This window comes from Carassius auratus, chromosome 43 (assembly GCF_003368295.1).
Source record: "Carassius auratus strain Wakin chromosome 43, ASM336829v1, whole genome shotgun sequence".
Classification (NCBI taxonomy): domain Eukaryota; kingdom Metazoa; phylum Chordata; class Actinopteri; order Cypriniformes; family Cyprinidae; genus Carassius; species Carassius auratus.
In genome coordinates, this window is record NC_039285.1 from 1,170,718 (window position 1) to 1,194,243 (window position 23,526).

The 23,526-nt window shown below is 40.5% G+C and overlaps 4 protein-coding genes across 5 annotated transcripts in view; 1 reads left to right on the forward strand and 3 right to left on the reverse strand.

The window, feature by feature from the left end:
• Positions 1–2,500, reverse strand: part of LOC113061388 (poly [ADP-ribose] polymerase 6-like) — a 22,970-nt gene extending 20,470 nt beyond the window's left edge. The window contains exons 1-2 of the mRNA XM_026230444.1: positions 2,396–2,500; positions 1,586–1,661 (exon numbers count right to left, since the gene is read on the reverse strand). The gene's annotated coding sequence lies outside the window, so the exon portion shown is untranslated. The remainder of the gene's footprint in view (positions 1–1,585; positions 1,662–2,395) is intronic.
• On the forward strand, positions 610–11,559 carry LOC113061389 (pyruvate kinase PKM-like). Of its 2 annotated transcripts, none has more exons than XM_026230446.1 (11): positions 610–736; positions 4,484–4,662; positions 4,942–5,033; positions 5,559–5,690; positions 5,795–5,981; positions 6,110–6,380; positions 6,457–6,607; positions 6,820–6,972; positions 7,924–8,090; positions 10,444–10,625; positions 10,814–11,559. In XM_026230446.1, exons 2-11 carry the CDS (start codon positions 4,506–4,508, stop codon positions 10,918–10,920), a joined length of 1,599 nt encoding a protein of 532 aa, XP_026086231.1. In that variant the 5' UTR covers positions 610–736; positions 4,484–4,505; the 3' UTR covers positions 10,921–11,559. The 2 variants fall into 2 exon arrangements, with proteins under 2 accessions (XP_026086231.1, XP_026086230.1); XM_026230445.1 differs by lacking the exon at positions 7,924–8,090 and adding an exon at positions 8,379–8,545.
• Positions 11,560–11,764: 205 nt separating this feature from the next.
• Positions 11,765–18,433, reverse strand: dhdh.2 (dihydrodiol dehydrogenase, tandem duplicate 2). Its single transcript, XM_026230449.1, has 7 exons — positions 18,279–18,433; positions 17,060–17,171; positions 16,187–16,350; positions 15,378–15,630; positions 14,236–14,360; positions 13,015–13,165; positions 11,765–11,980 (listed from the first exon to the last, which is right to left on the reverse strand). The coding sequence occupies exons 1-7, from the start codon at positions 18,366–18,368 to the stop codon at positions 11,871–11,873; spliced, it is 1,005 nt and encodes a 334-aa protein (XP_026086234.1). The 5' UTR covers positions 18,369–18,433; the 3' UTR covers positions 11,765–11,870.
• Positions 18,434–18,714: 281 nt separating this feature from the next.
• LOC113061390 (trans-1,2-dihydrobenzene-1,2-diol dehydrogenase-like) lies at positions 18,715–22,860 on the reverse strand. The gene is made up of 8 exons (XM_026230447.1): positions 22,817–22,860; positions 22,383–22,515; positions 22,200–22,311; positions 21,973–22,136; positions 21,645–21,897; positions 19,927–20,051; positions 18,969–19,119; positions 18,715–18,893 (listed from the first exon to the last, which is right to left on the reverse strand). The coding sequence occupies exons 2-8, from the start codon at positions 22,494–22,496 to the stop codon at positions 18,766–18,768; spliced, it is 1,047 nt and encodes a 348-aa protein (XP_026086232.1). The 5' UTR covers positions 22,497–22,515; positions 22,817–22,860; the 3' UTR covers positions 18,715–18,765.
• Positions 22,861–23,526: the final 666 nt, after the last annotated feature.

The following is a 23,526-nucleotide window of genomic DNA, read 5'->3' on the forward strand; positions in this document are numbered from 1 at the left end:
GCATAGTACCACCATTTGGTTCTCGTATAGTAAGTGGCATTTGTGATTTAAACATGTTAATTTCGTGATTAAAGTTTGTTTAGTGTCCTTACATCACTAATGGACTCTATATATGCGAATGCGACATTAAATCTTTTCCATGTGTGCTCATTAAAGAGTTAAAAGATGAACGCTGATGCTACGTGCGCCTCGACCATTAGGATGGATTAACGCGGAAGTACATGCATTTCGCAGTGTATGGTTATCTATGCATACACACACAGTCGAATAGATTTATAAGGGCATCACGTCCACTGCGTTATTTAAACATGTATATTATATTATCAACAAGTCAAGAACTTTGTCATTCATTTGAAGTTTAACTGCGACACAGCAGCATCCTCCTGTCACGTGATCTCCTCGTCTAGCGCTCTGATTGGATCCTTCCACTTCCTTCATTCGCGTAACATAACCCCCCATCAGGAAGCTCGGCTTTGTTTATCAAACCTTTAAAGCTTTGTGGACTTTTATTTCATGGGACGAACCGCCAAGAAAGTTTAGAGATATTTCTATATGTTGTTATAATCAAATACTCATTAAAAAACCGCAATAGTGACGTTTTTATAGTTTGACGTCATAAATATCAATCCGCGTGTGCCTTTGATGGAAGTAGTTCCCGGTCGGTTTGGCGGTTCACCTTGAGCTCTCGATCCGGACCGGAGCGCATCAGTCAACGGCCGACCGTCATCAAACGCAGGTGAGTACCGTTAACGTTTATCTTTAGAGCTACACTTACAACAAAAATCAACCCCAGTTATATTTTTCGTTAGAAAAGTTATTAGTTACAGTTCTAGCAAAGATTTTCATCGTCAGAGCAGCTTCTGTCATAAAATAGCGCAGGTTCGGGTTATTTTCCCCTCAGTATTTCCTCAACCCGCTGATCATTTTAAAGCGTTTTTGTGCTATTTGTGTATTTAATTTAGCAAAAGTTCCTTTTCGCAACGTCTCCACGTCACTTAAGGTCTTTAAGTGTATATTTCACTGTTTTATGCTTAATAACCGTCTCTTGAAGTTAATCATCGTTTGTGATTCTACCGTTGGATCATTAACAGTATTTAAATAAACCGTCATTCTTTTTTAATTCATTCGAATTAGAGGTCCACGTGCGCGCGCCTCGCTGGTGGAGAATGTGACGCAGAGGCGGGACGTGACCCACTGCGCGTCCGCCTCATTCTCCCTCGAGCACGACTAGACCACAACTACCTGCGTGAACGCAGATGATGATGATGATGATGTTTGATCTTCAGGTCGGCTTTGACCGCATGCCTTGATATCTGCATTATCACGGAGTGCACTGCGTTAAGTTATTACCACTGATCTATATAGGACTTTTGTTGTCTATTATATACAACAGTTGGTTATTATTCTTTATTAAGTGCAGTGATGAATGGTACTGACTCGGAGTCGCGCCCCCGCGGGCATCTGAAGCTCGCTCTCGTCGCGTGGGCGCGCGCACTTCATTGATAGTTGCTAATTATGACGCTGCATCATGTTTGTGCGAGGGAGGATCTGGACAATTTTGTGTGTTTGTCTTGCAATCACATACCTTGACACTTGTGCGTTGTCAGATTTTTGAAGTCTGGTTCTCAGTCTTCATGATTTGTGTGTAAACTGCATTATACCTGCGTCATTCAGAAAGAAATGGAGAGCTTTTTACATTTCCAAAGGCATCTTTACGCAGCTCGAAATCCAGCCAGACTAAATTATGCCTGAGTTTACATCTCACAATTCTGTCTTTAATTCTGCCACGAAGTTAAAAGGTAGTTGCAACCTTTTCTGTCACAATTCTGAGATTTGCAAGAAAAAAGGCAGACTTGTGAGAGAGAAACTCTGAATTGTGAGGCCTACTGTAATTATGAGAAAGGTGCAGTTACCCTTTCGTGAAACAAGCTTGCATAACACAGTTGAAATTGTTGTGTAAATGCATTTTATTAAATTAATGTAAGAACCAGATTGAAAGAGGACTTCACTAATAAATATTGCTCTTACTGTCGAATGTCAAACAAACCGAAAACTTGAAATGGAGCACATGCATAAATCCTGATTTGTGCTCATCCCAGACATGTGTGCATTAACACACAGTAAATTAGCTTTATTATAAACACTGTTGGCACTGTTTCAACATCTGCTTCATCAAACTGTCACACTCTGAAGCTGTTCTCAGTTCTGCAGTGAGTGTGTGTCGATGTTTCCTGTAAGAATGTCAAAGCTTCCACTAAACCAGTAGAAGAGACCAGTAAAACAGACACCCACAGCTCTGCGGTGACACAAACTGGGCTTTCCACAGCCCTCACCGGGGACGTCCCAGTGCACCGTTATCAGTCATTGTTCTGAATCATAAAGAGAACAGACTCACCTCAGTTGCTCTTTGCTGCAGTGAATCACCAGTTTGTCTTCATGGACTGCAGTAGATATGAGTCCTGCTGACCTCCACACCTCGCCTGTCGCGTTTCATACTGCTACGATCGCGGTTAGTCCAGTGCTTCTTATGGCATGGCGTCCCATTCCTATTTTTGCCCAGCACTGTAATGTGATCTACAGTAAACACTACTGTACTGCCGACAGTGCCGCTGTTTCTGATGAGTGAAGGAACTAGGCTTTGTTATACTCTTACTAAACCAGTTATTGTAGATATGTGTTGAAGCTAATTCAGATCAATGTGAATGACTGTAAAAAGTTATTAAATGGATGAAATCTGCTGTCGCCACAAGCCATTGTTTCTGGGTCCAAATGGTGTGCTTTAATACTTCTGAAAAAAATCATCCTAACCCTTCCATACTGCAATCTCAGACGGCCAAAGAAACAATGATTCATCTTTTATTAATCGAAAAATGTTTGTGCCAGAGTCTGTGAGTTGTTAAAGTTTAAATGTGTGATGTGGATCTGAATTGAGACGGTATTCTCCGTTGGAACGAGTAGACTTCAAACAGTTTTGCTTGCGTCCCGACTGAACAAACAGATTGACTTGACACTGATTCTAGGTGTCACTGGTCCAGTGTGATGCTGTATGGATTCTTCCTGTTCACTGAGCTCTTAATAAGCAGGGTTATAAAACAAGCCTATAATAACAAGACATTCCTGACTAATATTGACCTTCAGTGTCCTTGTTTAGCATCGGATGCTGCCTGTTGTGTATATATATAATACCAGCAGCACTGACTACAGGTGTGTTTGCCAGCATTATTAACTCATTAATTACACAAACCACAGTTTGCATCATTTCCTGTAGTATCAGGAAGTTGAATAGCCCCTCCTTTCACTATGAGTGTGTGTGGCTCACTGCTGGATTTTCCACTCTGCCTGTCTTAGTCATCACATGCTTACGTGAGGAAGAGTGTGTGTGTGTGTGTGTGTTCCCTGTGATGTGCATCTGCTCACGTACAACAGCCCACCCTGGCATCAGTGCAGTGGGGTTTATTAGGGTTTTAAGAGATCCTCGCCAGAACCATAATTCTGCCAGACTGGGGTCATGTGACTCGATTCACTTTCCTTTAAGAATATTTAAAGTAGATAGCTGGCTTTTAGCACATTGTTGAATGCATCTGGTTTGATTTGGAAACTATAATCCACTGTTCGGTCTGACATGGTCCTGGTTGTGATGTGCATGTGCCAACAGAGCAGTGATTGGCTGGATATCATCCTCACATTGAGTTTCCTGCGCTTCAGGCTGTGTCAGGTGGATTATCTCTGTTTTAAATTGAGCTTTAGCGTCCGCCTTAAGATACAAAATCCAGGTCAGCTCAGTCACACAAAGTGTGTGTGTGTGTTTGATTAGTGCTGTCTGACTTCACGGAGCACATAAAGACAGTGTATAGTTACATTCTTAGGTTGTGTTAAAGAATCATTATGTGTTTGATCTTCACTCAGCATTAACTTTAACATGCCTTGTAGCTATAGAGCGATTTCTGTAATGAATGTTCAGTTTGTCTCATCCACTGTAGGTGCAAAGAGGGTTTGACAAAAGCAGCGATTTTGTCAAGTTTTCAGTAAAAATTTTATTTTCGCATTCGATTAAACGTGCAGCCCTAGACCTAAGAGAAGGTTTTATATTCGATTGTTAATAATTTCATATTTCTGAGTGCTGGAGTCTGTTGCATAACATGGAATGGAACATTCCTTTTTGCCACACCTTTACCACACAGACACACACACACACAGACACACACACACACACACACACACACACACACACACAGACTTATGTTCAGAAGCGCTGGTGTGAGGATTGCTCTTTAGCTACATTTGTGTGACTCTTAATTCTCAGTAAAATGAGTTTGACTTTTATAGCTTCAGGCTCCCGACAGAGATCCTGTCTCTGTTTATTCTGTTGAGTTTAAATCAGACTACAGTCTGCTGTGTTTACTCTCTATCTGTTCTAAGATACATAAACACTCTAGATTGGTCAGTTGATCATGTGGATGTCATTTCATTGGTCTCTCTGTAGGATATTACCCGTCTCTTCCACTATGCCCCACACTAAACTTCAGGATATGGGATCTGCCTTCATCCAGACGCAGCAGCTCAACGCTGCCATGGCCGACAGCTTCCTGGAGCACATGTGTCTGCTGGACATCGACTCTGAGCCCACCATCGCCCGCAACACTGGCATCATCTGCACCATCGGTCAGTGGACACTCACACACACACACACATACACACTCTCACACACACACACACAGCAGGAACGACTGAATCTTCCACAAGCTGTTATTGCCACACTTCCAAACTGCAGAAATATAGCGCTTTAGCTTCTGTAATCACAGTCCAACAAACATCTTCTAAATCTTTAATTAATTGTTTTCATGTAGCAACAGACACAGGTGTTTAGAAACCACATATCAAGTGAAATAGTCTTCGTAGGTAGCAGTAAGTGATGGTGCGTTGTGTGTCATGTGATCACAGGACCGGCCTCTCGCTCTGTGGAGATGCTGAAGGAGATGATCAAGTCTGGCATGAACATCGCTCGTCTCAACTTCTCTCACGGCTCACACGAGGTGCATACTTCATTATTAACACACTTCCGTGCTTGTCTTCCTCTCTTCTCTCTCTCTGATCCTCACATCTGTCCAGCATTAGTTATGCAGTACTTCATCTTGTACCAGAAATGATGCTAAAACTGTCAATCTGAATATCTCTGAAGCTCACAGCCTCAGGTTTGTGGGCTGAAAGAACGGCTAAAGCATTCAGTCAGGGTCAAAAGCCATCGAGAGAGTGTGTGTGACTTAATCTGCGTCATAAATACTTTATCAGTTCCCTCCCAGTGAAGAGCTCATTGTGTTTCTACAGTATAAAGGGTGGAGGTTTTACTGAACACTAATAGCTCATACAGCAGAATTTGGCTCAGATTTCTTAATGATAGACAGGACTGTGACTTTGACCGTTGCTCGTCTGCGTGTGATTGAGCGTGTTCACAGAATAACCTGTGCTTTTCAAGTAACTGTTGTACTCTCAGGATACATTTAAGTGCACTTAACATCAGCTGTTATACAAACATCTCCATTTATGATGGTTTCTTTCAGTATCACGGTGACACTATTAAAAATGTACGTGAAGCTTGTGCCAGCTTCGAGCCGGGCAGCATCCAGTACAGACCAGTGGGCATCGCTCTGGACACCAAGGGACCAGAAATCCGAACCGGACTCATTAAAGGGGTGAGTTTACTCATTAGAGACTGATCCGCTGGTGGAAGATCACCGTATACACTGTTGAATTATCCGTTAATGCATGGATTATTAAAAGTGACTTTCTATTTCAGAGCGGCACGGCGGAGGTGGAGCTGAAGAAGGGAAATAAGATCAAAGTGACCATGGACGATGCTTTCATGGAGAGCTGCGATGAGGAAACACTCTGGCTGGACTACAAGAACATCACCAAGGTGGTAGAAGTGGGCAGCAAGGTCTATATTGATGATGGACTCATTTCTCTCCAGGTCCTGGAGATCGGTGAGTGACGGATTTTCCACGGTAATAAAATAAATTGGTTTCAGCAGGTCCTTAAAAGGAAATTTTTTTGCTGCTTGCTTCTTGTGTGGACATTGTGTAATGGGTAATAACATCTGACTCTTTCTCAGGATCTGACTATCTGGTGTGTGAAATTGAGAACGGAGGAACTTTGGGAAGTAAGAAAGGTGTCAATCTGCCGGGTGCCGCGGTCGACCTGCCCGCCGTGTCAGAGAAGGACATCCAGGACCTGCAGTTCGGCGTGGAGATGGGGGTCGACATGGTCTTTGCCTCCTTCATCCGCAAGGCGTCTGATGTGCACGAGGTGCGTAAGGTGCTGGGAGAGAAGGGCAAGAACATCAAGATCATCAGCAAGCTGGAGAACCACGAGGGTGTGCGCAGGTGAGCGACGACACCACCTCTAAACTCTATATGCACTATTAGATTAAAAATGATTTGGATTTGAATGCATCTCCAGGTTTGATGAGATCATGGAGGCCAGCGATGGCATCATGGTCGCTCGAGGAGACCTGGGTATTGAAATCCCCACAGAAAAGGTGTTCCTGGCCCAGAAGATGATGATTGGTCGCTGCAACAAAGCGGGAAAGCCAATCATCTGTGCCACACAGGTCAGCAAAGCTGAGATACGACACCATATTAACATGTATTCTCCAGAAAATGTATCTAAACTAGAAAGAAGCCCATAATGCATTTTTCTATTGACTTAATCTCACAGTTTAATTGCTCTGATGAAAGTAAAGGAGCAGTTTTCTAGTTAAGGTCGTTCTTCCAGAACTAGTGCATCTATAAAATAACTATCTTGAGTCTTGCGTGTTTGTAGATGTTGGAGAGCATGATCAAGAAGCCTCGCCCGACGCGTGCCGAGGGCAGTGATGTGGCTAACGCCGTCCTGGACGGAGCCGACTGCATCATGTTGAGTGGAGAGACGGCGAAGGGAGACTATCCTCTGGAGGCCGTACGCACCCAGCACATGGTGAGAGCGCCCCCTACTGACACACACTAACACTGTTAGACCACTAAACCTTCTAGTACCTGACTCACATATTCCTCATGTTCTCACTCATAACTTACTCATCTTAGAGAAAATACTCAAAGGAATTTACAACGGAATATTACGGGTTAAATACAACTTATATAAACATAAATTCCAAATTACAAAATACTTTTTATTTTATTTATTTTTTTAGGACCATGTTAAATGTTTTAACTCGTAATATTTCTTCAGTGCCACAGCATCCTTCATGACTTTCTTTCTCTCATGTGCATGTGTTTTGCCTTCACTGGCAGAGTTGTGTCAGGGTCAGTTACAGACAACAGCTTTCACTGAAGCTCACGGTCTCTTGAATGGTCTGCCAGTTAAATCTGTTCATGTGCTCGAGGATAGCATGTTGGAGTTAGCCCAGACACTGCTGAACTTGGAAATATTCAGCAGCAGAATAAAGCCCTAGGCTTCAACAAACACACATTTTCGAGTTAGCTCGAAGCTTTGGGAAAACCCTGCATGCTTGATGTGTTAGTGACGTGCTCAGCCTTTCTTCTCTGTTCACTCCTTCATGCTTTTGCATGATTTGAGTTTCTTTAACCCTGATATCATCACAAATCACTTACACATTAGTAGTCACAGTTTAATGACCATGTTTAATATAATGCCCATGATTTTAATGGTGGTGGGTTAGCTGTGATATCAATGATTTACTGATAGAGTCCGGATGTGTTTTAATATTCATTTTGTTTTGTTTTTTCCAACTAATCTTTTCCCTTCAACTAACACTTCACACTAATTTCCTCCTTTTGTTTCCTCTGTTTGTTTGTTGTTCTGTCTCCACCTCCTGATTCCCACTCGACCTCTTCTCGTCTCATGGATGTGTGTATCTTTCCTCTCCGTTTCTCTGCTGTGTGTCACGTGATGATACGGCTGCTTCAGATCGCTCGCGAGGCAGAGGCGGCTATGTTCCACCGGCAGGTGTTTGAGGACCTGCGCCGCTGTTTGCCCCCCTCCACCGACCCCGCCGAGGCCATCGCCATCGGGGCTGTGGAGGCCTCCTTTAAAATCCTGGCCTCTGCGTTTATAGTCCTCACTGGGTCCGGCAGGTAGGCAGGACAAGATGTGGAAAACCAGATCCGTCACAGTCAGGGAGTAGGAAGAGCAGGGACAGGAGAGGACTGGAAGAGAGAGAGAAACGAGAGAGACCAAAGGCACCTGTAGTCATAAAAAAAATCATCCTTTTATCATTTAAAATCTAAATGCATTCCGAAATAACAAGGTCTAAAGAAAACCATCCCGGTGCACGCGTCCCTCTTCGTTTCTCTCTGTCTGAGTGACTGATAGTATGATTGTGTGTAACACTTCCCCCTCCCTCCTCCGGGTGGCGCTGTCAGATCGCCCGCGAGGCAGAGGCAGCCATGTTCCACAGGCAGCTGTTTGAGGAGCTGCGGCGCTCCACCCTTCTGACCCGAGACCCTTCAGATGCTGTAGCTGTGGGTGCCGTCGAGTCCTCCTTCAAGTGCTGCGCCAGCGCCATTATTGTGCTCAGCAAGACTGGCAGGTAAGAGGGGAGGGGCCCGAGGTGTGGGACAGGTAAGAGGGGAGGAGCCCGAGGTGTGGGGCAGGTAAGAGGGGAGGGGCCCGAGGTGTGGGGCAGGTAAGAGGGGAGGGGCCCGAGGCGTGGGGCAGGTAAGAGGGGAGGGGCCCGAGGCGTGGGGCAGGTAAGAGGGGAGGGGCCCGAGGCGTGGGGCAGGTAAGAGGGGAGGGGCCCGAGGCGTGGGGCAGGTAAGAGGGGAGGGGCCCGAGGCGTGGGGCAGGTAAGAGGGGAGGGGCCCGAGGCGTGGGGCAGGTAAGAGGGGAGGGGACATGTAAGAGGGGAGGGGCCTGAGGCGTGTGACAGGTAAGAGGGGAGGGGCCTGAGGCGTGTGACAGGTAAGAGGGGAGGGGCCCGAGGTGTGGGGCAGGTAAGAGGGGAGGGGCCCGAGGCGTGGGGCAGGTAAGAGGGGAGGGGCCTGAGGCGTGTGACAGGTAAGAGGGGAGGGGCCCGAGGTGTGGGGCAGGTAAGAGGGGAGGGGCCCGAGGCGTGGGGCAGGTAAGAGGGGAGGGGCCCGAGGCGTGGGGCAGGTAAGAGGGGAGGGGCCCGAGGCGTGGGGCAGGTAAGAGGGGAGGGGCCCGAGGCGTGGGGCAGGTAAGAGGGGAGGGGCCCGAGGCGTGGGGCAGGTAAGAGGGGAGGGGCCCGAGGCGTGTGACAGGTAAGAGGGGAGGGGCCCGAGGCGTGGGGCAGGTAAGAGGGGAGGGGCCCGAGGCGTGGGGCAGGTAAGAGGGGAGGGGCCCGAGGCGTGGGGCAGGTAAGAGGGGAGGGGCCCGAGGCGTGGGGCAGGTAAGAGGGGAGGGGCCCGAGGCGTGGGGCAGGTAAGAGGGGAGGGGCCCGAGGCGTGGGGCAGGTAAGAGGGGAGGGGCCCGAGGCGTGGGGCAGGTAAGAGGGGAGGGGACATGTAAGAGGGAGGGGCCTGAGGCGTGTGACAGGTAAGAGGGGAGGGGCCTGAGGCGTGTGACAGGTAAGAGGGGAGGGGCCTGAGGAGGGGACAGGTAAGAGGGGAGGGGCCTGAGGAGGGGACAGGTAAGAGGGGAGGGGCCTGAGGCGTGGGGCAGTTAAGAGGGGAGGGGCCTGAGGCGTGTGACAGGTAAGAGGGGAGGGGCCTGAGGAGGGGACAGGTAAGAGGGGAGGGGCCTGAGGAGGGGACAGGTAAGAGGGGAGGGGCCTGAGGAGGGGACAGGTAAGAGGGGAGGGGCCTGAGGAGGGGACAGGTAAGAGGGGAGGGGCCTGAGGAGGGGACAGGTAAGAGGGGAGGGCCTGAGGAGGGGACAGGTAAGAGGGGAGGGGCCTGAGGTGTGGGACAGTTAAGGGGAGAAATAATTCTAATATGATGATTTACTGCTCAAAAGAAATATTTCATGTTGAAAACAGTCATGCTGCACAATATTTTTTTGGAAACTGATACATTTTACTTTTCAGGATTGACAAAGTTAATAGAAAGTTCAAAAGAATAGCATTTACTTGAAATGGAAATCTTTTAATCAATGTAATGCATTGTTGCTAGACAAGTAGATATATGGAAATGTTTTTGGATTAGTTTCACTCTAGAGTGGTTATGAACATCATGCATAGTTTTTCACCGTTTCAGTAAGCAGCACAAGAAGAAAAATTAAATGAATTGTCCTTGACCCTTTTTCCCCCTTCATGGGTATGAGTGAGTGTGTGTGTGGACGGAGCAGAACAGATCATAGCTTTAGGGTTCTGTCACATGATGGTCTCTTTGTGTCAGTGTGGGTTCGTGGTGTAGGTCAGTTCTGGTTTTCCTTGATCATCTTATCTGTTAGTTCTGAGTTTCACAGAATAAGGAGACTCCTCAGAACACTCTGCATCACAGCTTCTAATACAGGTGTGTGATTGTCTAGGTCTGCTCATCTGATCTCTCGTTACCGCCCGCGTGCCCCAATCATCGCAGTGACCCGTAACGAGCAGACGGCCCGACAGGCTCATCTGTACCGCGGCATCTTCCCCGTGCTCTACAACAAACCCTCCAACGATGTTTGGGCCGAGGATGTGGACCTGAGGGTCAATTTTGCCATGGATGTCGGTAAGACACCGGCGGAAAACTGGAGCACACTTATTTTATGCACTTGCTAAACTGCACATCCTCACGTTCTAAAATAATATTCCAAATGCATGGAATCATCGATCATTTTAAGCCTTTACCCATAATGTGAATGCAGGAGCACACCTGTGATCACGGTTCTTCATCTCTGACCCTCGTGTCTCTCTCAGGTAAAGCTCGTGGGTTCTTCAAGCCCGGTGATGTGGTGATCGTCCTGACCGGCTGGCGTCCAGGATCCGGTTACACCAACACCATGCGTGTCGTCCCAGTGCAGTAAAGCTGGGATACAACACTCACTCCTCTTCATCCCATCCCTCCCGACTCTTTCAGACCATCATCATCATCATCACGAGCCTGGCTCCTCCCACACGCCTCTGGCTCCTCCCACACGCCTCTGGACCACCATCACTTACTCGTTTAGTTCTCACTACTTTCATTTCCTTTCCACAAGCTTGTGGCGAAGGGCTCACACTTACTGTAACTCTAGTTTGTTTTATGTGTGGTGTGTTAGTCTGCCTGTGTGTTCACACTCCTAATGATGTTACATTCTGTGTTGCACTTGTCCATGAGATCGTCTGATTTGGGGGCGAGGCGACCAATGTGCTATATATTTTTTGAAATGTTAACGTTGGGATGTCTGCGTCCGGGTTTTAGTGGAGTAAGAGAACGACAGAGTTTCTGAGAGATGAATATTGATTGAGCAGCCTCGTCACATCTCTCCTGTTCTTCCCCTCACGACGCACTCGTCTGTCTCTGCTGCTCCTGAGTGTGTGTGTGTGTGTGTGTGTGTGTTCAGATCTACCTGCTTTGTGTCGCTAGGGTGCAAGATGTACTTAAAACTGTAAGAGTAAACTATAGTGTCATTCTGAAGTGTTGTATTATTCAAGACTGAAGTAATAAAGCAGATGAGCGCCTGGAACGACTCCTGTGCTTTTATATACTTAAATATTTTCCAGTTTCACTTACTGATTATATGGTTCCTTGGTTTAAAAAGAAAAAAAAAATCAACTCCACTTTTTTTTTTTATAAAGCACATTTAAAAACAATAGTTTTGCAATACGCATTTATAATCTGCATAAAATACTGTATGCAGATGAGATGAATGAAAACAAAGACACATATGAAGCCAACAGAATAAAACACTGCTTTATTCTGCGGTTGAACTAATGCACATGAGCAAATGTAAGAGCAGCAGAACCCATGACTGATGATGATGATGGTGTGAGCTCATTGGCTGTCCTGGCTGTAGACCACGCCCACCTGTCGTCGAGCTTCATCCATGATCTCCGCTAGCAGCGCAGAGTCTGCGTGAGACATGCGCGAACTCTGCTTCAGACCTGCTCCCAATTACAAGGTATAAAGTTAAAATTGCATGATAAAAAAAAATTCTAAATGGTTAGATGTAAATTTGCAATTGAGAGAAAAACAAGAAATAATTGTGGGATAAAAAGTAGCTAATTATTTTATTTTTTATTGCATGGTGAAAAAACAAAGCAAAACCAGAACTGTAAGATTTAAAACTCAAAAAATAATTACACAAAGAAATCCGAATTTTTTATACTTTTTTATATTTATATCTCACAATATTATATTTTATTTTTGCCAAATTTATACAGATTGGAAGAAAAGATTAAATTAAATATTATTATTATTATTCCATAGTAAAACAAAAACAAATGCGAGATGTAAAGTCAGAATTGTGAAATATAAACTGCAAAAATTACACAAAAAAAAAAAAAAATATATATATATATATATATATATATATATATATACGATTTTATATCTCACAATTATTGACTATTTTTCTACAACCTGCAAGAAAAAAACTTACCTTTTTTTATTATTATTATTTACTTTATTTTTTATCATGTGGCCGAAACTTCCATAAATAGGATGAAAATGCTGAATTAAAAAATACCAATAAAAATAATATTTTTAATTATATATGCGCATGTATCAGCTTTTATGCATAAGTAAAAAATAATAAAAGCTGTCTAATGTCAATTTATAATCAATCAATATATATAGTTTAACTTAAAATCTGCAAAAGACGTAAAACAAGAGGAAATCGGGCATAAAGGCATAAAATAATTTCATGCATGTAAAAACTGACTGAGAACTGAACTGGAATCGTGTTTGTGGTGTTTTTCTGCTGAATAAAGGGGTACACAAGACTTCTTCAGCATGCAAATGTTCATAAAAGCAAAAATGCATGCAAATCTAATGCATCAGAGTGTTAACAGACTCTAGTTTTGGAATCGGCAGCCCAAAATGAGATTTCACTCCAGCAGATACGATGCAATCTCTCCAGTCACGACCTGCTTCTCCTAACAGTGTGACTCCAGTGATGAGATGTGTAGCTCTGTACCTGCGAGTAAGCAGCGGCGGACCTCCTCGGCCTCGTAACACATGCCAGTGCTGTTGATGAAGTTGAGCGGCAGAGTGGGCTCCGGCACCGGATACTGCGTCTCCACACCGTTCACCAGCAGAGACGTCGGGCACCACATGTGAGCCGGGACCTGAGCAGCAAAAACAGCCCAAACATTCACCAGCGGCTTCTCCTGAGAGTGCAACACGTGCAGCTCGACTGATGACGGACGGAGCGCGCAACACAAAGGTTTCTGTGGTTCTATCAAATCTGATTCACACCAATGAAGAATAAGACAAGCTCCAAACATTTGGGAAGTATATCGTTTTTAAAATAAGCATTTAAATAATTAAATATTCTTGAATTAAAATATTTAAATTAAATACATTTGCTTATTAAAATTGCATGCATTGCATTCTTTTATTATTTTGTCCACATCCATTTCCCTAATAAATGCTTTAATTTTTTTAATCCATTAAATTTTAATATTGTGACATCGAGATGCATTTTATGTCTATATATAAAAAAAAAAATTATTATATATATATATATATATATATATATATATATATATATATATATATATATATATTATTAATACTATTATTGATGCATCAATCAATCTGAATGGCTAATTTAATAATGCACTTAAAGACAATTGTTTCAAGTTAGTTTTTAAAATTCTTATTTAAAATATGACATATCATATAACTTTGCATTTATTTGGTTTTCACAACATTAAATACATTTCCTAATTCAAGTTATTGTATTAAGTCTCTTTAGTCATTGTATTAAATTATTCTAATCATTTTTTTCATACAATTTTCTTTGTCAAATATATACACATAATTTAAAAAAAAAGGTTGTTATTCTGACCAGTGAAGCACATTAAGGCACATTTTATGCACAAAATTCAAATTCAAAAAATCTATTATTATTATTATTATTAAAGTGATGTGTGCATCAGATCCAGTCAGAGCCACGCTGAATAAAAGCATCTGCCAAATGCACGACTGTAAAAGTGAATAATCTGAATGACCATCACGAGTTGTTTGGGTGTGTGTGATTTACTTTCAGCAGCACGGCAATAATTTCACTTTAAAAGCAGTTCCAGTAATATATGATCAAACATTGACATGACATGAGTTCAAACAGAGTCTTCCCTGCAGTTATTAGTGTTTTAACTCTGTCTGATAAACACACCAGAGAGATTCATCAGACCTTGATGGTGCCTTTCGTCCCGACGATTACGGCTTCGTTCGGAAGCTCGGCGCTGATTGTGCAGGTACAGACGGCCAATCGGTGTCCAGAGAACTTCAGCGTGATGACCATGGCTTCATCCACACCTGCCAATCAAAAACTGGGGAATAAACACCTCTTCGTTTCTGATTTCAAAGAAATCAACCCAACGTACATGAGCTGATGCACACTGATGATAAATCAGACCAGCTAGGAAATTACAATTAACAAACATATTAAAATTAATGGGTTTTAACTCTCTTTAGTCAGTGTATCCATTTTTTATTGTTATTTTTATTTGTAAAAAATTATTTGTAATATTTTTGCTATTTTCTTTAATGCCTTAAATATTGTTATTCTGACCTATGAAACACATCGAGCTGTATTATATGATGTATTTTACAAATAAAAAAAATGTATAATATTAATAAAATCCCAATATTAATAATAAGGATACACAAAATTTTCATTGTCATTATTATTGAAATGTTATTACAGATTTAAAAATGTATTATTATTTATTATCATTATTATTAACAATATAATTAAAATATGATGCTAGACAGATTAAAAAAAGTAATTATTAATATTATTATTGAAATGTTATTACACATTTAAAAATGTATTACTATTATTATTATTATTATTTATTAATATAAGTAAAATATGATGCTAAACAGATAAAAAAAAATTATTAATATTATTATTGAATTGTTATTACACATTTAAAAATGTATCATTATTATTATTATTAATTTAAATTATTATGCTACACAGATTTAAAAGTTATTATTATGAATTATTATTGAAATGTTATTACAGATTTTAAAATGTATTATTATTATTATTATCAATATAATTAAAATATTATACTATACATATTAAAAAAAAAAAATTATATATATATATGTATATATATATATATATATATATATATATATATAATTATTAATATTATTATTAAAATGTATTATTATTATTATTATTATTATTAATATAAATAGAATTAAAATATGATGCTACACAGATTTTAAATAATACTAATTAGGAATATTATTATTGAAATGTTATTATAGATTTAAAAATGTATTTTTCTTCTTCTTATTAGTCTAGACTGTATGCACCAGTGTCCAGACAGACTCCGGTGGCTTGAATGCTCTCTGGTCTCTCTCCGTTGAACACCATGAGCACAAACTGCAGGCAGTAGATGCCGATGTCGAGCAGCGCTCCTCCTCCCAGCTCCTTCTCCACGGCGCGGGGCACGTGTGTGAGAGGAACGCCGAAATCTGCTCTCGCCAGCTTCAGCTCGCCCACCTCGCCCTGCGACAGCAGCCGGCCGATCTCCAGCGAGACGGGGAAGAACCGCGTCCAGACGGCCTGCGGAGGACAGGACACTCATCATCTACAGAACAACAAGTTGTGATTATTTTTTTAAATACAGTGAAAATCTTAAATATTATTATGATTTAAAATCAGTTTTCTGTGTGAATATCTGTTAACATGTAATTTATTTCTGTGATGCACAGCTGTATTTCCAGCATCAGTCTTCAGTGTCACATGATCTTCAGAAATCATGAAAATATGATGATTTACTGCTCAACATTTCTGATTATGTTGAAAATGGTTGTGCTGCACAATATTTTTGCGGAAACTGTGATGCATTGTATTTTTTGGGATTCACAGATGAACAAAGTTCAAAAGAACAAAATTTATCTGAAATAGAAGTCCTTTGTAACTTTATAAATGTCACTTATGATCAATTCAATGCATTCTCGATTAATAAAAGTCTTTTATTGATGCATGTTCTCCTCTAGATATCACTATCTCCGTCAGTTATTTAAAAGTCTGTGCTGTACATCTATTTGTTTTCTTTTTTCAGAAGAAATGAATGCTTATATTCAACAATATTATGTTAAATGGAGTCATGCATGACCTCCATGAGGAAGACGTGGTTGTTCTGGGCCGAGGCGATCAGCTCCTGGACCTCCCTCAGGTTCATGGCCAGAGGTTTCTCACACAGAACGTTCTTCTGAGCGTTCATGAAGAGAACACCGTGCGACAGATGATGAGGGTGTATGGTGCCCACGTACACCACATCTGAAACACAGCAGCACCTTCATCTTCAGCGGAAACAGCTCAATCTCTGAATCATCTGTTAGAACAGAACTCCAGCAAACACTGATACAATGTTGCAAGCATCTTTCCAGACTTCCATCGTTTTCTCCCAGGATTCCATTAAACAAAGAGTTACGAGTCATAACCTCCAACAGGATAAGCAACAGAATAAAACATTCCTATGTAAAGAAAAGAAAATATACAGGAGATATAAAACTAGTAAGACTCTGGGTCTAAAGCTCTGGGAAAATATATCAAGATTTAATCAGATTTTTAAAAAAATTGAGCTAAAATTGAAGCTTTAAAAAAATATTAATTGTGACTTTTTGGAAAAATTTGACTTTGGTTTTTTGAATTTGAAATTTTCTTTTTTTTTTAAAATTCAAATTTTTTTCCTTATGGGAAAAAGTGTCAGCATTATGAATACCAAGTTTAGCCTACATCTGGAATTTATTTCATTAATTAAAAAAAAAAAATTATGCCATGAAAAAAAAAAAAGATAATTGTGATTTTTTTTTCTTTTCACAATTCTGACTTTTTTCCTCTTACAATTGTGAGAAAAAAACTCAGAATTGTGAGAAGAGAGTCAGAATTCACTTTTTTATTCATTTCGACTGGCCGAAATGAGAGTCTGCTGTGTAGTTATCAGACGGAGGACGAGATGAAGATGAAGCTGAAGATGAAGTCTCACCGATCTCTGGGTCTTTGGCCAGATCTTCGTAGCAGCCGTATGCGCGCGGGATGCTGTGTTTCTGAGCAAACTCCTGCGCACGCTTCAGGTCACGCGCCGCCACCGCCAGCACCTGTCAAAATATCACTTTATACAACTGAAAAAACTCAGAATACCAGATGTAGATCGGTTTATTCCTGTGCACAATTAAATGCTATATTATACACTGCTGTTTAAAAGTCATTGAGATCTGTAATGATTTTTACAGAAGTCTCTTTTGCTCATCAAGACTGCATTTTTGTTTTTTTGTATTGTTAAATATTATTGCAATTTAAAATACTGGTTTTCTGTGTGAATCTGTGTTAAAGTGTAATTTATTTCTGTGATGCTCCGCTGTATTTTCAGCATCATTCCTCCAGTCTTCAGTGTCACATGATCTTCAGAAATCACAATAATATGATGTTTTATTATTAGTTTTGCTGCTTAATATTTTTTGGGAACCTGTGATACTTTTTTATTTATTATTATTTGATGAATAAAGTGAAAAAGAACAGCATCTTTTCTAAAACATCCTTGCTGAATAAAAGCATCAATCTTTTTCAAAAAATAAATAAAATACTTACTCAAACTTTTAAACGGTAGTGTATGCTTTTACAAAACCTTTATATAGTATTTTTGTTTTCTTTATTAAATCATGTGACACTGAAGACTGGAGGAATGATGCTGAAAATACAGAAATAAATTACATTTTGAAGTGTATTAAAACAGAAAACCAGTATTTTAAATTGCTATATTTTTCAACAGTAAATGCAACCTTGATGAGCAGAAGAGACTTCTTTAAAAAAAAAAAAAAAAGTATTTTATTGATCCCACACCTCTGAACAGCTCTGTGTGTGTGTGTGTGTAAGTAACAATGTGTTTTTCTCTTCTTTATGCAAGCACAGTGCAGTACCGATGTTGGCCAGATGACGGTGGTGTCGCTGTTTCCCCGCTGCACTGTAAAACTTCCTGATTCAGCCGCGAGACTTGCTTACATTCAGCAGATCAGAGAAAGTTTGTGAAATGCGTGTTATAGTGTCTTATGCATGAGACTCGGTGCGTGTCAGGTGTGTGTCTGTGGTCTACACCATCAGTAGGAACTCTGTTATCACACTCATTCGGTGCACATGTGTGTGTAAAGTGTCCTGAAGTCTCTCGCGAGCGCTTTTCTCATGTCAGTAAGTGTGTTTCGGCTCTTTACCTGGTGGTTTTCTGCTGGAAGAGTCTTCAGTGCCACTGTGAAGTCATGACTGATTTTCCCAGCGCTGCAGATTCCCCATCTGATCACCATGATGGCGTCTGTCTCTCACTGTGTGTGTGTGTGTGTGTGTGTGTGTAAGAACCAACATACAAACTGTGCAGAATATCCTCTCTACTGCCCCCTACTGGTTTCTGTAGTATGTGAAAGTGAGACTCGGTAATAAATATTATCATGCAACACTGCTGAGAAGAACATCATGCTTCATTGTTGTGATGTAAAACTAAAAGGTACTAGCTATTAAATGAAAAATCTTCTGTACCTTGAATGCATCTGCCATGAATGTAAATGCAAGGTCAAGTCAAGGTGCTTTGCATTTTTACAATATTTTAAAGAAGATTCCACTCTATATTTTATAGGTAAGCATCACAGATCCGCTGTGTTTGTGTAGCTTTTATTACATACATTTTCAAGCATCCAATCAGGTCAATCAAGGAATGGAGGCCAGTGATTGGCTGTCCTGCTGGTAAACCACGCCCACCTGCCTGCGGGCCTCATCCATGACCTCGATGAGCAGCTCTGAGTCTGCGAGAGACATCTTGATGCTCTCCTTGAGTCCTGTCAGACAGATCAAGTCAGACAGACGGCCTTTATTCATGTGACGAGCTAACAGCAGCTTTAACAGAGCGTCACCTTTCAGCAGACAGCGCCGGACTTCCTCCGCTTCATATCTCAGTCCTGTGCTGTTGGTGAAGTTCAGAGGCAGCCCGGGGTCCGGAAGAGGAAACTGGGTCTCCTTCCCCTTCACCTCCAGAGAGGTCGGGCAGTGCATGGGATGTGCCACCTAGAGCACAGAGACCAGAACTGAGTTACTAGTGGAGAGAGAGAGAGAGAGAGAGAGAGAGAGAGAAAGTGCAAATATTCTGATACTTTTGGAAGAGGTCACTTTACATTTATTTAACTTCCGTGCATCTCTTAATGGTTAATTTTTTAACAATGCAATTGACATTATTTGCTTATGAACTGTTTACTGCACCCTTAGAAATAAACAAAAGATGGACAGAGAGATCCTCATTGATTAGAAATTATTTCTTGACCTTCTTCAAATGGGTTTATTTTTATTTACTAAAAATGCTATTAATTTGTATGATGAGGTCAATAACTGTTTTTTACTGAAATTTAAATATTTTAGTTTAGCATTTTATATATATATATATATCAGCTAGTTGCCAAATCAACAATTCTTATTTTTACTGCATTTTTCTTGATGACATAACTAAACTGAAATAAAAATAATAACAAACATAAAAATTACTAAAACTTCAACTACAATTAAAGCCGAAAGTATAAATCAAATATATGTGTGTGTGTGTAAATAAACTCAATATACTAAAATAACACTGTTACGTTGTGCCCTGTATTTTTGTATACTTATATACACATATTAATTATATTATATACTTATTCATATTTATTTTACATTAATATGTCTCCTTGTTTGAAAAGGCAGCACAGGTCTACGCGTCTGTTTTATGACAGCTTTACTAAGTGCAATAATATATTTAAATGCACAATTTGTTTGCATTAGAAACACATAAACTGCGGACTGTTTGCAGTGATTCAGAAGTAATCCGGCGTGTTCTGCTCTCACTCGGATGATTCCTGTGCTTCCGCAGATGCTGGCGTCGTTTGGAAGATCACAAGCAACGCTGCAAGTGCATACGGCCATCCTGTTCCCCGAAAACTTCAGGACCACCACCAGAGACTCGTCCACTCCTGACAGATGAAGAAGAGAGCTCACAAACACATGCACTGAGAGCATCTGATAACTTTCCCTTTGAGATAGATGCAGCCTTTCTGTTGGCTTAAACCTTTATTATTATTATTATTTAAAACACAGACTGAATAAAATGTAAGGAATAAATAGAAGGGAACACAACATAAACAGGTTTTTTTTTCAAAATGTTTTGCATTAGCAATGCTTTAAAGTTTGATTCATGAAAATAAAATAAAAATTACTTTAATACTTTGAAGAAGCACTAAAAAATGACTTTAAATCAAGATGCATTTACTTAAGAAGCAAAATAAGTCAAGGTGAGTTTATGAATAAAACAAGAACAAATATCAGTCAATGAGTTTAATTCAAAGGGAAAACAAGTTCTCATTTCCCAATGACGGATATTTGTTAATTTGATATTAAACATTTTGTTTAACTTCTCTTAATATATACATTTTGCATCTCCAAATGTATCTTGATTTAAAGGGGTCATATGATGTTTTTTTAAAGATCGTTATTTTGTGTGATATATGTTGACATGCTTTAATGTTCAAAAAACATTATTTTACGAACACTGTTCATTACTGTTGCTCCTCTATGCCCCGCCTCTCTCAAACAAAGCCCCTCCTTCTGACAAGCACAGTCTGCTCTGATTGGCCAAATGACCCGGTGCATTGTGATTGGCCGAACACCGCAAGCACGGTTCAGAAATGTAACGCCCCTTTCCATAATCACGAGCTTCAAAATAAATGTAAAGACAGTTAATAATGTCTTTTATTTAAAAAATGTCAATTAAAACAAAACTGCAGAGGAATTGCAATGTGTGAAAAATCCAATCCAGTGACTTTAAGACTCTCTGCTCCGATTTAGGACCTTTTTTATGGGCAAGTCCATAAAGGTTTTTTTCTTGGTTACGCGAAAACAATAAAAACATTCTGAAACAAGGAAGCAAGAATTAAATTAAAGTTACAAAATGTTTCAGAAATGTCTTAAGTGATCATCTGAAGGCTGAATAAAGTCGGCAACTGCAGTATTTGAAAATCTTGAATCTTATGGTTGAAAATTAAAATATTGAGAAAATCATCTTTAATGTTTTCTAAATGAAGATCTTAGCAATGCATATTAGTAATCAAAAATTAGTATTTGATGCATTTATGGTAAGACATTTATAAAATATCTCAATGGAGCATGATCTTTAAAAGATACATCTTTTAAATACAATGTATTTTTGGATATTGCTACAAATTTCCCAAACAGTTGGTGGTTCCCATTGAAAACTATAAAAGCCAACGGGAACCACCAACTGTTTAATTACCAGCAATCTTCAAAATATCTTCTCAACATTTTTGGGTGAACTATACCTTTAAGATTGGGTTTGTGCTCCATGGACGCAAATATGATTTTTGTGTTAATGTTTTGAGAACATTATTAAAGACCAGATAACACGGAATAAACGTTCTGTTTGTAACATTACCGGAATGTTGTGAGAACCTTCTCTCTACAGTATACGAACCTTCTCAAATAAACCCTTCAGCTGCTCTTTGGACTAAGCACAGGAGTATGGATGTAGATAGTGTGGTGTTGTTCTGTACCGGAGGGCAGCAGGACTCCCGTGGCGTGGATGGATTCTGGTCTTTCTCTCTTGAACACCATCAGAGCGAACTGCAGGCAGTAGATGCCGATGTTGATCAGCGCTCCTCCACCCTGCTCCTTCTGTGAGGTGCGCTCGCGGTGCAGAAGAGGAAGACCGAAACACACCCTCACCACCTTCACCTCCCCGACACTGTTTTCTGAGAGCAGCCTGTCGACCTCAGCGTACACGGGGAAACACCTGGACCACACCGCCTGAGACAGACACAGACAGAGGCTCTACTGTCAGACCTGACAGAGCATTAATCCCAACAAAACTAGTTCTTCTACCTCCATGAGGAAGACGTTGTTCTCTCTGGCGGCTGAGATGAGATGCATGACCTCTCTGTGGTTCATGGCCAGGGGTTTCTCACACAGCACGTTCTTCCCAGCGTTCAGGAACATCAGACCCACCGGCAGATGATGTGTGTCGAGAACCCCGATGTACACCACATCTGTCCGGACACACTCGTGAAGCTCAGTCAATCATTCCCTTTAATTCTGTCCGGTTTACTCACCGATATCTGGATCCTTCACCAGCTCCTGGTAGCTGCCAAATGCAGTCGGGATCCCATGAGTCTTTGCAAACTTCTTTGCACGGTCTAAGCTTCTCGCTGCAACTGCAACGATCTATGACACACAGACAGAAAATATAAAGTTAATGATTGAATGGGATTCTAGAAGCAGATGTTTAGTGATACCTGGTGATCCTCGTGAGAAAGTGTCTTCAGAGCCACACAGAAGTCATGGCTGATGTTTCCAGCTCCACAGATTCCCCAGCGGGTCGCCATGTTCGCTCTGACCTCCAGATGCATGTGCAGTGAAGGCTTTTATCTGCGGTCCAGAGTACAAGACGTCATGTGATCTGATAAAGTGTAACTTTGAAGACAGAAACTGTTGTAGAAGTCACTCTTTTGTTTCTCACACTATAAATGTATTCATGGCTGAATATGCATGAGCTCATGATGATTAAGCGTTGTGTTTATGGGTGATGTTATTATGCTTGTGTAATGTGTCAAGAAAAAGTGCATTGCATGAGAACTGCAATAATGATATTCATGTTACAAATAAGGTTAAAAGAAATTCACAGAGCAGTTTTAAAATATTAAATTTACATATACAAATGCATACATACCTGCAGAGTTTAGCTCTTACCCTAATCAAACACACCTGAGCATGCTAATCAATGTCTGCATCAGGGTTAGAGCTAAACGAGGCAGATTTGAGATCCCTGGTGTTAACAGTGAACAGCCTGCAGTGCTTCCGTCAGTCACTAGGTGGCGCTGTGAATCCATTATCAAATCACAGCATGAACCCCGCCATTCAGCTTGTGTGGAAATTTCAACATCTGCTCAAAAACAAACAAACAAACAACAACAAAACATATAGAAATTAAGCATTTTATATTATATTAATATATTACATTTAAATTATGTTTCTGTTTCCTTATTTGCAAACCTCACAATCTACAGATTCTTTTTTGGATTTTTTTTATTATTAGAATATAATAATAAAAATATTATATTAAATTATATAATTTTTTATAATAAAATAAAATACAGTGTGTGTGTGTGTGTGTGTGTGTCTTTGTGTGTGAACATCTAAAAATATAATAAAAATATTATGTAAATATTTGTTATAATAAAAAATGTCATATAATATAATATAAAATAATATAATTTAATATAATATAATATAAAATAATATAATATAATATAATATAATATAATATAATATAATATAATATAATATAATATAATATAATATAATATAATATAATATAATATAATAACAGTGTGACACTCTCAGGTGTGTTTGGGGGGAAATTGTCAATGATGTCACTCT